General features: G+C 38.5%; 2 protein-coding genes across 2 annotated transcripts; both read left to right on the top strand.

Annotated features, from left to right (window-relative positions):
- Positions 1 to 3,324: 3,324 nt before the first annotated feature.
- On the top strand, positions 3,325 to 6,123 carry zgc:112001 (uncharacterized protein LOC550384 homolog). Its single transcript, XM_046373892.1, has one exon. The coding sequence runs from the start codon at positions 3,586 to 3,588 to the stop codon at positions 4,468 to 4,470; it is 885 nt and encodes a 294-aa protein (XP_046229848.1). The 5' UTR covers positions 3,325 to 3,585; the 3' UTR covers positions 4,471 to 6,123.
- Positions 6,124 to 8,837: 2,714 nt separating this feature from the next.
- On the top strand, positions 8,838 to 15,596 carry LOC124051008 (G-protein coupled receptor family C group 6 member A). Its single transcript, XM_046374017.1, has 6 exons — positions 8,838 to 9,317; positions 10,497 to 10,788; positions 11,620 to 12,462; positions 12,559 to 12,774; positions 13,967 to 14,084; positions 14,238 to 15,596. Exons 1-6 carry the CDS (start codon positions 9,109 to 9,111, stop codon positions 15,383 to 15,385), a joined length of 2,826 nt encoding a protein of 941 aa, XP_046229973.1. The 5' UTR covers positions 8,838 to 9,108; the 3' UTR covers positions 15,386 to 15,596.
- The last annotated feature ends 56 nt before the right edge of the window (positions 15,597 to 15,652 follow it).

Below are 15,652 nucleotides of genomic sequence, written 5' to 3'. Positions count from 1 at the left end.
CTGTCAGCAGGGCTGTTGTGTAGTGGATTACAAGTAATCAGATTACAGATTACAAAACAATAAAGCAAGTAATGCGTGACAGAAATAAATTTCAAAATATATTTTTTTTCTTTCTTTTTTTCACTTTAATAATTATTTCACATTCAGACATTAGGTGATCATTTCAATTACAGAAAGTAATGCAGCCCTACACATCTAAAACCTGACCTGGATCCATTCCCTGTAACTTTATGGAGGACAAACAGATGACAAACTTTCTGTACCATCTCTGTAATAAATTCCTATCCAATCAGTGCCGAAATACCTCTTCCATGTTAGTTTATGATAGGCTCTGTATTTTTTGTTAAGTTATTTCTTCAGCTGTCCGCTTTCCCTATTCCAAGTTTTGGAAAATGCCACTGGAGTTTTTTCTACTTGGGAGCTGGTTGGAGTTTGGCCCACTAATCATTTTCTTATGTGACCATAAGGCTCTTTGAGACATCGCATGTGACACCAGGTTATACAAATGACCCAGTATAAAAAATCAGTACAAAATAAAAGTTTAAGGATTCGAGTGCTCCAGAGATGTTGTGGCCTGGGTTGATGAAAGCTATGCAAGGAGGTCATTTACAGCATGGTTTTAATCTTTGTTACAATTGAACAGTCTTGTCTTTCTCTGCAACTGATAACTTGCTTTTTTCTGTCTTTGCCATCCCAAATAACCCAAAGACATGCAGACATGTTGATAATCCAGACATTTGAACTTCCACAATATAGCCCACATTCAACAGAACAATTCTGCCTCAGTGTGACCAAAGATGATTACTACACGTTACTAATGTCTTGTGTGTTCATGTACTGTGCTGCACACTACTGGTGTTATAGTATAGCAGTAATTTTATGCTGATAATACATAATGATAACGAATGCCAACTCTGTTAACAGAAAATGACTATGTTATATATTTATGTATTTAGGTTTTGTTTATATTCAAGCATGCATACTTGTAAATTGGAAAATTCATTGCCAATAACTGACCAGAAAAGCAGTTCCGGAAGTGTAAGTAAAAGCAGCATATACTGCAATAGAAAAATGATACAAGTAAATGTCCTGCATTTAGAATGTTACTAATTAAATTAGTAACATTCTAGGTATCAGTAATAAGTATCAATAATATCAATAAGTATCAGCAAAAATGTAGGTAACACTTGAATGTTGGAACAGGTCTGCATGCATGTGAGACAAAAGGCTGCCTTTTTCTCCACATGTATACATTAAGAAAGTATGTGCATGTCAAGAATTTCCCTCCAGGGATAAATAAAGGAATTCTGATTCTGATATACTTATGCGTGCATATCTGCATAATGGTACAATGTATAACATTTTAACATATATTTAAGCAGTGTATTAAAGTGAACTGTTTTCCACACCTATGACTATATTCATGTAAAATTTGAATGTCACTGGTAGTGATGTTTCAATGTCTACACTCAGGGACGCTTTAAATTCTTGGAGTTGTTTTGATGCTGTTGCTAGTTTCTCTGCTGGCCAGGAAGGACTCTTACGCAGATGTCAACAAGTGGTAATGTCTGTCATGTAGACTCACTTAAAGTGTATCAGCAGCAGTGTACTATTCTGTTAATCTGCATAATGTTAATGATAGAGAGGGAGAGGAGATAGTTAGGGGATGGGGGCCTTTTATCTGTCTATCTATTCCCATACTCTCATAACCAGTCCCATAGGTGCAACTTTGACACTGTAGTCACTCAGTCTTGTTAACTGTCCCTTACACAAGTTCATGTGTTGGCCTCAGCTGGCTTCATCAATGTTCATTGGTTTATAAACTGTACTGTACTGTTTATTTGTAATGTCGCTTACACATTTTTATTTCTGCAGACACACGACACAAATATCAAAAAACCAAACAAACTGGGCTGTAAATTCATTGGTCCCTAGAGACAGTCACACAGTGCTCTCCTGAACATTTGCATTCGAGAGAGGTACTTCTTTTTCATTTTCAGGTGAAGTTTTGCTTGCCGCTCTTTGTGCAAAGATCACAAAGATCTAAAATCTGTCTGATCTGTTCTTAAAGGTTGACATTTTAGTAGTCTGAGATTTTTGTCTAGCATAAACAGTAGTGTGCTGGATAAATGTCAGACAGTTGATCTGAACTCTCACATAAACCTTGTCTGTTTGCATATAACTGTATGGCGTCTCGTTCTTTTGTGTTTTTCTGATGACAGTTTCTCGTCTGAGAGCAGTGATTCATAAATAACTGCTAAATGTATTTAAATTATTTACTACACCTTCATCAAATGAATCACTTCATGAATGATTTTGTTGATATTCATGTCTTCTAAATGTGTCATGCCGCCTTGATTCTCAGGTTTCTGTATTGTCATCTGTTATTAAAGGTTGATAAACAGTGTGTGTGTATGTGTGTGTGTGTGTGTGTGTGTCCTTGGCAAGACATTCACACATAGTGGATATTTTATTTAAACTTAAATAAGTAATGTACCATAACAATAAAAAAAAAACTGTTGAATTTTCTTCAGATTGAGTTACAAAACTTATTTTAAACTTTATCTACTCTTTCAACAAGTATTCAGTCTAAGTTGGAAAATATTGTTTCATTGTATGATGAAGCAATCAACAAATACACACAGTATGTGTAAGTATGGTAAATAAAAACACACTTTTAGTAACAGAATTATCATTTACCTTACCTTAACCACAGTTTTCAATTCAGTAGGATTTATTCCTACATATCAGGAACAAAAGATTGCATAGTTTTGTTGTTTTAGCTGGCTGTGAAATAAGAATGAACTAAATAAAATGGAACTGAATTTTGGCATAGAGAGAATTTAAATAGGTCATCTATTGGATATGAAGGAAACTCTATTCTAGAAAGACTCTAAATTCTAGAAATTTAGTATATAGAAACAATGACAATCACTTAGAATCATCTGTTCAGTATTTCAGTGCCACAGAAGAAGACCAAAGAGGATAATGCAAGAAAGATAGATAGACAGACATTGTTCAACCAGTGTAATTAAGTGAAATTATTCACATTTCTCCCTTTAACTTACAATAACTTCCTGCGTTATAGTAATTTAAAACCAGAGAATTTTTGAAATGATTACTAAAACATTTGTGGAAAAACAACTCCTGCAAAGTTTTAGTGTCAGTGTCTCAGAAGCAGTTTATATATATCTGTAAAAATGATCAGTCTTTTTACTTAAATGCAATGTTATGAAATGTTATTAGCGAGGTCTTCATTTGTAATTCTGGCTAATAGCGCTTGGGTTAAAATGCAACACTGTCAATAAAGTTTCTCAGACTGTTTTGACGTTATGCTATTCCACGCATGCGCACCGGTGCTATACTGCAGGGAAGAATTCCGCAGCTGTCAGGAGCCGTGGAATGTGAGTCGGTCACTTCAGAAATGACTTGTTAGTCTAGTCTTAACTCAGCGTGTTTGAGTAGAGTTAAGGCTTCTGTGTTCTCTCCGCGTAGCTCCACAGCTCCTGAAGTAATGGTGTGGAAGGACTGTGTTTAACCCCTTCAGGACATTCCTTAAGTTACGTTACTCGGTAGCTTGTCGCCATGGCCTCTCTAACCGTCAGCTCAGCGGCTCGGAACACTGAAAAGCATCGCAAGTCCTTCTCGCTGCTCTTCTACCGGGCAGTGCGGGACCTGAAGCCGGTGTGGATGCTGGAAGACATGCGGACGATGGAGACTTTTTACCAAGAGGATAACGCCAGCCATAGGATTTACACCCCGTCAGAAGCGTTGCTCTACGCTATAGTTCACGATCATCAGGCGTATGCCCAGTACCTCCTCAGCCGGTACTCTGACGAAGCGTTAGCAAAGCCGGGAGAGCGCTTCTGCTGCTGCCCCTCCTCCGCCCCGCACCTGGCCATGGCTGTCCGCTACGACAGGCGCTGCATTCTCAGCCTCATCCTACAGGAAACTCACCGGGTACCCAGCACGCCCCCCTACACGGACAGAGCCGGGTGTTTTCACATGGAGGACGGCAGGACCCCTTTACATCTGGCCTGCGAGCTCCTGCGACCCGAAGCGGTCATCCTGCTGCTGGGGAACGGAGCGTCACCGCACACCCAGGACCACAACGGCTTGACCCCGCTGGATGTCACTCTGGAGAAACTCAGGGACTCCAAGCAGCTGAACGGCGTGGAAAGGAGGCAGTGTCTGGACATCCTACTCATGTTCATGCCAAAGGTTCACTTTAAAATGAAAGGAGCTCTGGGCAAAGAGCCGGAGCGCTGGAGCGAGGTGCTGGGAGAGGACACGTACAAGTACTTGGCAGGAAGTAGTCCAGGCCCGCTGGTCCTTATTGCTATGCAGACTATTCTGATGCAGCTGAGCCCCGCGACCTTCCCCGACAGCTTGCATGAGCTGCCCATCCCCTCGTCCCTCAAACCGCCGGGTCTGCCTGTAGCCCAGCGGGACAGGCAGAGGCTAATGTAGCATCAGCGTGACGTGCTGCATGCTCCACTGTGTGAAAACTCTTCTTGTTTAGCATGGTGTGTGTGTGTGTGTGTTTGATAGGATTGTATGCCTATAAAGCAGTAACACTTCATTATAGGGCTGCACAAATAAACACTAGTCAGGGAACAAAAGAGTCTTATCTTAACATGTGGCTGTTCTCACACTGTTAGCTCACTGACTGAATTAACTGTGAGCTGTAGGTTGGCTGGACTGTAGAGGTTGTTAACCCTACCCCAGCCGTCAGTGGGAAAAACGGCCATAATCGTTAAACAGCCATAATCTTTAACCTTTTTCTCTAATTCAGGAATTAATAATCTGTTTATTTGTCCGAGCTCATTCTGAAGTGTTACTCGTACTGCTGTATTGAAGCCACTGTGTCATATCAGATCAGCAGATCAACACTGATGACAGTCTACGCAGACTGCGTTACTGTTATGTTTGATTTATTTGGGTTGTATTTAACAATAAGGTCGAAGAAAGTGATCTTATAGGTTATTTCGAGGGTGACTTGAAAAGTCTTCGGATGATCATTGTTATTTTTAAATGAATAAAAATACAAGTGACGTTCTCGTTTAGTTTTTGTTCACTCCTGTGCACGCCGTTGGACATGTTTGGGAATATCTGCTGGTTGTCATCACGCAATAAATGACTAATGTCTTGTTGGTAACGAGAACCAGCTGAGCACGTTTGATGACAAAATGAACTCTTTAGAGAAACAAGCCCTGTTTTCACACAGCACCGTGACTACAAACTAAGTAGACAGACATCACAGAGGGACAACAGGCTTCTCAGGCAGGAACGAGTGTCAGTGTCAAAGTCTGTTTGTGTTAGTTTGCTCAGGTGGGACAATGGACACAGAGGTCAGAGACACAAATCGCCACACAGAGAGGGCTGGACAGTGCAAAAATGTTTGTTTTTGTGTTTTATCATAAGAAACTCTTCTGTTTGAATGAATTAGTAAACGTTTATTGAGAACTTTAACACATGTTGAACAGTTGACTGCATTGTTAGGTAGCTGTGTGTAGCTGTGAGGTCTTCAATCACACTCACACACTTTCTTTAACATTCACCTTAACTGAACCAGTGATAAAGGGACATTTCACCTTCAGTTGACGGTGATTAATTTATTGATCAAGTTATTTGCTTTTGAAGTGTTGGTTTGCTGCTCAGAAAAAGGTGTATTGATTGCTCATAGTGTTATGAGACAACACATGTATATGCTTTAGCTATTGAAAAACATCTGTAACAGACTCCTGTCACAAACTGAATATACATTTCATGTCCCAGTCTGTACACAGCTAACATTTCCAGCACAGTTTGTGCTTTTGACTACACCTCCAGTGTACACATGTTGTTGCTGCTGCTGCTATGCCATACTGCTCTATTCTACATAAAACTAACATAACGGTTAAAGATCGACATATAAATAAAAGTACATATCAAAAAAAGATGCCTGCACAGATTCTTTGTGTTATGCACGTCTGTTTGCAGCGAGCTGGTTTACTGCAAATCACCAGCAGAGGGCAACATTGTCTAATGTTTAGCGCTAAGAACAACAGCTCAACCCACCAAATGGCTTAAATGGCTTTTCAGTCATTAATTACTCAAAATTTAGCAATGGTGGAAAGTAATTACATACCTGCACTCAAATACTATACTTAAGTAGCTACTGTTTTGAGGTACTTGTACTTTATTTGATTATTTCTATTTTCTACTACTTTATAAGTCTGTTTTACTTATTAAGAGCCAAATATTGAACTTTTTACTCCACTACATTTAATTGGCATCTTTAGTTATTAGTTACTTTGCAGATTTAGATTTACAAAATATAATCAACAAATAAATTAGGATGTAGTATTACAGGGTAATACAAAAAGCTATTGATCCCTCAAAGGGAAATTCACAAGCTAAAGATAAACTGACTAAAGCACTGAAACATCTTGAATAATTTCAACATTAGTTGATGAACACATTAATGTATGAATATTACAATATACATTCATCTGATATATGTTATTCTGTATAATAAGCATTTTTTTTCTCCTCGTAGTTTTGTGTCTCTCTGACAAACACAATGTCTACTGTCAACATCTGCCCATGTTGTTCTTCTATGCAGTGCTATTATAACTAACTTAAACAACATATCAGCTAAAAAACAAATACATACAATACATAGTCTTCAGAATTCCAATTATAACAACCTGTCATGTTTGTCCTTTGTAATTTATGATGTTTATTGCATGTATGTTTCTCTCTCTCTCTTTCATCCTCTCTGTCCTGTCTACCTCTTCTTCCCTCCCTTCACCCAGCCGACTATCAGCAGGATGGTTCTCCCTTGCGAGCAGGGTCCTGCTCAAGGTTTCTTCCTGTTTAAAGGGAGTTTTTCCTTGTCACTGTCTGCTTGCTCGGGGGTTCAGGCTCTGGGTCTCTGTAAAGCACCTAGAGACAATTTTGATTGTATAAGGTGCAATGTAAATAAATTGAATTACATTGAATTAAATTTTTATTTTTGATACTTTAAGTATTTTTTTAATAATACTTTGGTATTTTTGCATAAGTAAAATTTAAATTCATGACTTTTATGTTGCAAAAGAGTATATCTACATTGTGATATTTCTACTTTTCACTTAAGTACAAATCTGAGTACTTCCTCCACTGCTAAAACCCGACAATTGTTAAGTGCAGCCTGCTCCCATAACTCTTTTCAGGAAAAGTCTAATTTTTTCAGATTAGAATTAAATAACTGTTGTATTATTAATCATTTAATTCATCCTGTACTGTTTCCGCTTTAAAGTGGACCTTGTCACTATTCAGAAGAGGAATCCTCAGGTTTAACTTTGTTTCAACAGGTTTAATTATCCAAATCATATTGTGATGTGTTGTGAGGCTATTTCATTTGTAAATTATTTCTTGTTGTCTGACCTTGAATATGGCTTAGTGGTCTGTTAAAATAAATATTTTAAATATGAAATAACCCTTCTTCTAAAAGTCAACTTGATCCACCAAATTACTCTTCCTAATGTATTATTTGTTTTCACAGAACCCTCAACCGTATACCTAGTCTAGATGAGTGTGGGTGGCTGTTTCTTGACTTAATTCAAGTGGTTTGGTCATGTAGAAATGCAATAAAATCTGTTTTAAACTATAATTTCATTTTCTGGGAAAGGATCCCAAACAACTTAGTACTAACTGCTAACACGTGTTGTTCCTTTGGTTCCTTTGGCTATATTCAGAATTACAATTCTGCACACACATGTAGTAAACAAATAAGACATTACTGAACTTCTGCTGTATGTTTAGTTAATTTAAGTTCATTGTGTGGGATTTGCCTGGTTTCCGGTGAGTTACATTCACCAATCAATAAGTCAACCAAACAGGTCTGTTGTGAGTGTAATTGTTAATGGCCCGTATGTGGAGACAGTGTAAGATTAAGCAATTGGTTTTCATACCTATATCTTTCACACGGCTGATTACCTGGTTGTTTACATTTTTGTTCTGGTTTGTTTAAGCTGGCGAGAACACTGTAATTCTATGGCAGTACACGTAACCACTATGAGGCCATCCGACAAGGACAGCCTGCATCCAGTCCTGTAAGGAGGACACAAAAGATCCAACGTGATATGCATTAATTCGAACACTTAACAAATATATCCAATTTGTCTGTTGTTCATGACAGCCGTCCCTTGTCATATCAAAGGACTGAAGCAAAATAGACCAGAGGATAATAAGATCTGATCCAAGACGAGGTTGGCCAATATAGGAAAATTCTGAGCAGCAATGCATGGCATTTTTCCTGCACCTCATAGTTCATGCTCTGTTTCCTCCTGATGCAGTCCACTTAGTGAGTAGATAAATTGAAACACAGACCTGTGACTCACGGACGTATTAAAGGACACTACATGAATCAGTCACACTGAACATAATAAATCAAATATAAACATTTACTATTAGTTCCACGACAGTCTGTGGCATGCTTGTTATGCTTGTTCTGTTCTTTTGCTTGCTGCCCTGCCCCCACATTTCCTGTCCTGCCTGATTTTTGCACAGCCAATTCTAGTCTGACAAAACATTATGCAGTCTGTTTCACTCAGTTGACTCACATTCAGTGCATCATTCACAGGCTTTGAGCTCCACCCCTCGAACTTGCTGGAAAGACGAGAGCACAGCCAAGCAGAGGACATAAACACACATTTCAGGCTGGGCTGTCACAGCGAACAAAGAGATACCAGTTCAAAAAGCATGTACTTATAAGTATTCTGTTGTTTCCACGATAATAATAAAGAGCAATTAAATAACCAAAATTCCTTTATTGATTGGTTTCTTGACACAGATAATCTCAATGATCTTGAAAGGATCCTGGACGGCAAGTGTTCTTCATTGTTCTATCCAACAGTTGTGTTAATTAAAGATATCCTTTGATACTTTACTTCCTTGAGCTAGCATTTGTCAAGGGAAATGCCCAGAGAATGACATCTGAAGCATGAAACATTCTTTTCAGTTCCGCTTTAAAACAGGTTTCTTGTATACACTGTACCTAGCACCTCCCAAATTCCATGGGAGAGAATAAAAGCGTTCCAGCAGATACCTGAAGTGCTTTTTCACCCCCCACTATTCAAGATGCAGACATGCCATCTGCTGTGCAGCCTCCTTTATGCTGTACTAATGCTGAGCAGCATCCCAGTTTGCGTGGATGGGAGTGACTCTGCCCAGTGCGTCTGTGGGGCCCAAGCTCCGGGGGACGTTGTCATAGGTATTATGTTGCCGTGTCATCATAAAGTCAAGGCTCTTCACGAACGCTTGAGACCTGAAAGCTTCCAATGCTCAGAGTGAGTAGAAGAGCCGATATGTTTCTTTTGTTTTCTCAGTACTGCTGGTGATCCTTTACGTCTGTATGTGTTTTTTTGTTTGCTTGTTTGTTTATTTTATGAAAGCAGCTTCCCATATGTAAAGACACAGTGCCAACTTTGATAAAGGCTCTTTTTTGTTGTTTGTTTGTTCGATGTTTGTAATAGTAACAGTTTTGGACATACAAGAGTAATTTCAATAAATTGCTGACATCACTTAATGGTTTTTTGGGTTTTTTTTTTCATTTTTCAATACCTTAGTTTTTGAACTGCTACAATTCCATACAGCCATATTAATAGCACTTAGTCTAGAGAAATCACAATAACAATTTAAAGAAATAATAATAATGTTTACATTTATATAGGTTATAAATAGTAGGTTTATGAATTTAAAAAAAAAAAAAATTATGCACAATGATTTTTCTGTTGTGTGAGGTGTGGGGGTAATGATGCTGGCTTCAGTTTACATCTTTTCAGTTAAGGCTATGATCACTGATTGAATCCTTTTTTCTTTGTCATTACTTATTTCAACTTAAAGGCTCAAACAAAGATTTATAAATCAATTTATTAATCAATAAACAGAAATACCACAGAGAATTATAAGTAGTGCTATCACCTGTTTCCAATCTTACAGAGGTGTTGTTTTGGGCAGTAGGTATTGCTCCTGAAATCTTTAGATACAGTCTAAAGATACAGCAGTTTAACACTGTGAGCAACACAAATTTAATCCCTTTCATATTCATTGTATTGACGTTGAAGGTTGAAGAAGAAATTGCAGACACTGTCACAGTACCTTTACTTAAAAAAACAATGGACAAAAAAAAAGACAAAGGCAAGGCTGTACGTTTGGCATCCTTCTTATAATCTAAAAAGTGAGGGAAAGCTGATTTGTAATCTTTGATTTTGTAGTGTATGAGTCTAATTTTCCATCAATTGCATATCACCCATTTTTGTCTTGTTACATCCAAGATCCTACTTGTAGCTACAATTAGCAGCAGTTAGTGGTTATTCCAGTGATATGCTTCCCCTGTTTGTCTGGGGCCAATTCTTCAACATTGCACCTTTAACTATTTACATGTATAAAAATGTGCTATTTTTTCTTTTTGCCACAGTTCTTCAAGGACAGATCATTTCATGTGCATTAACACTGTCCATTTTCAGTTTTGATCTAGAGTCATTTATGATGTCCTTGGCTGCAGTCCACGAAATTGAGGAGATGAATGCAGCCAGCTTCCTCCCGGGAGTGCGTCTTGGATATTTGATGTGTGACACATGCTCATATGCAAGCAAAGCTCTGCAGAATGTGGGTTCCATGCTTGCAGTAAACAGTTCTCTGAACTTGGAGTGTGACTACACCAACTTCAAGCCCAGGGTCAAAGTTATTTTAGGAGCATTGTACTCTGAGGTGTCAATTGCTGTGGCCAGACTGCTGAATGTGTACATGGTGCCCCTAGTAAGTATCAGTAAATACACCATATTGCCAAGTATTTAGTACCTTTTTGTTCCTATTCATGATCACTTATTTAATTTCTGAGTGTGCATTATGCCCTGGTTGCTCAACTTAATTGTGGCCCTTTAATGATACTTTAATTGACGGTGGCTTTAATGTTTAAGCTCAATTACAGGTCTATGCATTTAGTACAAGGGAATGATACATTTATCTCAGATTAGCACAATGGAACTAGAAGGAAACTGGCAGCTAGCCTAGCCTAGCTCCACCAAAGTTGCCTTCTATAAATTCCAAAGCTGTCTCCAAGATGTATTTTTACAATCGCAGGGTCCAAATTGTATTTTGTATTCATTAGCCTATGAATTGGGGCACTTTGTCTTCAAAACACAGGTAATTTTTTTATGTATCGGTGTCCAGCTTGCTAGCTATCACCTATACATTTAAAACAAATTTGGAACAGCTGGAGGACACGTTTGTTCCTTTGGTAGGGACTAGATGTTTGCCCCTACTTCTTGTCTTTATGATAAGACCAGTTAAGCACATCCTGGATCAAAATTTTCACTCAAACTGGAGATTTAATTGGTCTGATCCTCTCACCTAACCTCTCAAACAACAAGTTTGTAGTATTCCAGTAAATATTGCAATATTACTGATACCATTCTGATTTTGTTGCTGAAATTCAAAACATATTGGGGGGAAAATTGTGAGATTTGAGGAGACTTTATGATGTTAAATTCTACCTGTACCTTTATAGTGCATAATACTTGAAATTTATATTGGAATTTATTTTTGTGTATTTAAAATTGTTCTTGTCTCGTTTTTTATCTTTATCAGCTGAGCAGCACATCATCTTCACCAGAACTGAGTGATAAGCTGCGCTACCCAGTTTTTTTGCGCACTATTCCCAGTGATATCCATCAGACTAAAGCAGTGGCCAAACTTATGAATCACTATGGCTGGACCTGGGTCGGTGTTGTGTATGGGGATGATGACTATGGCAGAGCAGCTTTCCAGAGCTTCCTCAGGGATGCTGACGCAAATAGTGTGTGCTTGGCTTACCAGGAGGTGTTTCCTTATCACCTTGATGATTCACTCTACATGCATCGTGTCCAGCAGATTGCCCAGCAGATCCGCTCCTCCAGTGCTCAGGTGGTACTGCTGATCCTCAAGGCAGAGCTGGTGAAGGACCTCTTTCATGAAATGATCAGGACCAACACATCAAGGATATGGATTGCAAGTGATGCCTGGTCCAGGACCTCTTCCCTTGCTCAAATGGATGATATTAACCTGGTTGGAGACATCTTAGGTTTTACCTTTATTTCAGGCAAGAGTGAATCTTTTGATACTTATCTCCAGAATCTTACAGCAACACCAGGAGGATATAATCACTTCATTGAAGAATACAAGAACCTGAGATTCAATTGCACCCCAGAATGTTCTTCAGATAAGTCTCCATCCTATTGTCCCACACCTGACCTACTGAAAATTAAATCTGCCAATGCATGCAATTTCAAAGATCCCCAAGCACAAAATGATGATTATCTTGTAAAGGTTCTGGATACAAGTGAAGTTTTTCCTATCAGAGTTGCAATGTGGGCAGTAGCAAATGCTCTCAAAAATCTGCTAAAATGCAACAGTTCTTTATGCTTGGGAGAAACTGACTTCCCACCATGGAAGGTAAGAACTGATATTATCTTCAAATGATTTTAATTTTAAAGTGTAGTTTTCTAATATTTTAGAAATTTAATTAACATAATGGCACTTGCTTTGCAGCTTCTTGAAGAACTAAAGAAGGTTGAGTTCAACCTTGGGAACGAGAAGTTCTCCTTTGATGTAAATGGTGATTTTGTAAATGGCTATGATATGATCATGTGGGAAAGGGTTGGAAACCACAGAAGATTTCAAAGGATTGGGAAATACCATGTTCTTGATAAACAAATAGAACTTGATGAGGGAAATTTCACCTGGCTTTCAACAGGCAATTTCACGGTAAGACAACCTGTACTCACACTCAGCATCCACTCAGAGGTAAATTGCTGCAATAAACAGCATAGTTACATGTCTACAAATAAATGCATGAATCAAGAGAAAAGTTCAGGTGGTCGAAAAAGACAGACGATCCCCAGTGTGCTTTAAAGTAAGGACTTGTCAGATCATACAACAACCCTTTTGTTCTAACAGAGGACAATATCATCATAGACAATTTCTTTCTAAAACAGAGAATCTTTGATTATTCCCATGATCAAATCATGTCGCCGAAAGTGGGAGAAATTTGGCAAGTTTGTACTTCCTTCTGAGCAAATTTTTAAATAACTACTTACATTAGTTTTCATATGACCAAACAAGACCAACACCGTTGATGCCTTTGAGGGGATACTATCCAGAAGTTTTTACCGTTATTTCAGTTTCGCAACCATGTTTCCAGAAATGCTGGGATGCTGTGTAAAACACAAGTGAAACAAAATATGATAATTTCTGGAATCTTGTCTGACCTCATCAACTTAATTGACTTCTGTAAATACCAGTATATGCTTATTCTGAATTTGGGGGCAACAACAAACTGGAGACAATGGCTACAACAGACTGGTAAGGTTGTAGAACACTTAAAAAACACCTGTTTCAAACATGCTTCATGTAAACAAGTTCATTGGTTACAGGTGATAGTATCATGGTTTATAATTGGGTATAAAAGAGGCATCAGATGTTAACAACAAGGATGGGCCAAAGTTCATCACTTTGTGAAAAATGAATGAATGAATGAATGCATGAATAAATAATCCATGAAAAACATTTCTCAGTGTACAGCTGCAAAGAATCTACTGTTCATAATATCTAAAGACTGACAGAATACAGAGAAATTTTGCCCCTAATTTGAGTATGGCTATTCAGAACAGGTATCTAAAATTAATAAAATAACCATTCTTTTTCAGTTGTCTAGTTCACATAGCGAGGCATGATTGAGCATGACACTACAATTACACAGCTGTAGTTGTTCAATAATAACTGTATGGTCACCATTTTACAATAGTAGATACTCTCATGTCTCTGAATAGATCCATAAGAACCAGTATGTTTCAGATTTCCAAAAAGACCAACACAGCAGAACAAAAGCTGGTGTGAGCATCTTAAACAGGCCATTTGAGACTGATCAGTTACAGGTGCCCTTCTTCTGCTTTCTCAGATCCCTCAGTCTAGATGCTCAGAACGTTGCACCCCTGGCTCAGTAAAGAAGATTTCAAACATATCCTGCTGTTACAACTGCACCCTATGTCCAGAGGGGACATATTCAGACACCTGGGGTATGCCTGATTGTTATGTTGATTTTAATATTCAGTTTTATAAATGTAAACCAACTTGAGACAGTGTAACCCTTACAGATAGCCTTTTGGCTGTTTATATAGAGTATACAGACAACTGGCTAATGCTATCCACATAAATCATCTTCTCATCAGATATTAATGACTGCAAAAAGTGTCCCAATGGAACTTGGTCTCTCAAGGGCTGGACTCAGTGTAAGCCTAGGTGGGAGTCCTACCTACAATGGAGTGATCCTCATCCCATCACCATGATGGCAGCAGCAACCTTTGGCATCCTGCTCTTATTGGTTATCTTCATTATCTTTATGGTGCACAGAAATTCCCCACCTATGAAAAGAGCTGAGGTGAGATTGTCCTGTGTGATGATGGCTGGTCTTGCAGTGAGTTTTACAAGTGTAATATGCTTCATAGGCAAGCCCAGTGTACACCTCTGTCGGGCTCGCCAGCTAATGTATGCAATGGGCTTCACCTTGTGTGTTTCCTGCATTTTAATCAAGGCTTTTCGCACCTTCCTTGCTTTCCTTCCCTTTGGTCAGATAACAAACAGGGGACTACACAAACTTTATAAGCCCCCTATACTTATCACTATCCAAACTGCTCTGCAGGGGATCATCTGTCTTCTCTGGCTGATCTTTGATTCTCCTGATATTGATGACACACCTCCATCCCCACAAAGCATGAAGAAAATAATCCAATGTAGTGAAGGTAGCACATACATAGGTTTTAGCATTATGTTGAGCTACATAGCTCTGCTAGCACTGGTTGGCTTCCTCTTGGCCTTTAAAAGCAGGAAGGTTCCTCAGGAGTTCAGTGAAACAGGCTATATCATTTTCAGCATGCTGATGTACTTGTTTGTATGGGTGTGTTTTATTCCAGTCTATATCACCAACCATGAAAAAGGCACTGCTGTGCAGGCTTCAGCCATTCTAGTATCCAGCTATGGAATCATCTTCTGCCATTTCTTACCCAAGTGCTATGAAGCACTTTGGGGATCCAAAACTGATACACTGGAGAGGATTCTGAGGAGGTGGAGAGTCATCTCTAGTCCAACTTCAGAAGCAGATGTAGATATAGATATCCCTGGAATGGATACATCCTTACAAAATGGCAGGCTTTCCATATCAAGTACATCAACTATATTGAGGAGCTCAGGGATAGTGAATGAGGTCAACACAACTGATTCAGAGATGGTCATAACCCCTGTATCTTCTGAAAGCATTAATACTCTGTTCAGCAGGGCAAAAACAAAAGTGATAAGGAGACGTAGAAGTATATCCGTTTGAAACTTGTTCAGAATTTGATGTACTGTACATCAATGTCACTGTAGCTTTTTTCCCCTTTTAAACCAATCATCTGTAAGCTCTTGTGAGTCGGAGTTAAAATGTGTTTTCTATTGAAAACAGTGTTATTTATCAACACAGAAAAAACATGACTCATCTTGACTCGTCTTGTATACAATTGTAAGTGATATTAAAATGAAAATGCCTTTGTGAATTTTTACATGATCCTGTATACACCCTTTTTCAACTATTTAAACTTAAAATCAGCAG

Source organism: Scatophagus argus, chromosome 19 (assembly GCF_020382885.2).
Source record: "Scatophagus argus isolate fScaArg1 chromosome 19, fScaArg1.pri, whole genome shotgun sequence".
NCBI lineage: Eukaryota > Metazoa > Chordata > Actinopteri > Scatophagidae > Scatophagus > Scatophagus argus.
Note: the sequence above shows the minus strand (reverse complement) of the source record. Positions and strands in the feature narration are given on the sequence as shown.

Bases quoted from the DNA above. Each gene is read 5' to 3' on its own strand.
- zgc:112001 (XM_046373892.1), top strand. From the start codon at position 3,586: ATGGCCTCTCTAACCGTCAGCTCAGCGGCTCGGAACACTGAAAAGCAT.
- LOC124051008 (XM_046374017.1), top strand. From the start codon at position 9,109: ATGCAGACATGCCATCTGCTGTGCAGCCTCCTTTATGCTGTACTAATG. The intron at 9,318-10,496 runs GTGAGTAGAAGA...GTCCATTTTCAG, and splicing joins GAAAGCTTCCAATGCTCAGA to TTTTGATCTAGAGTCATTTA. The intron at 10,789-11,619 runs GTAAGTATCAGT...TATCTTTATCAG, and splicing joins ATGTGTACATGGTGCCCCTA to CTGAGCAGCACATCATCTTC.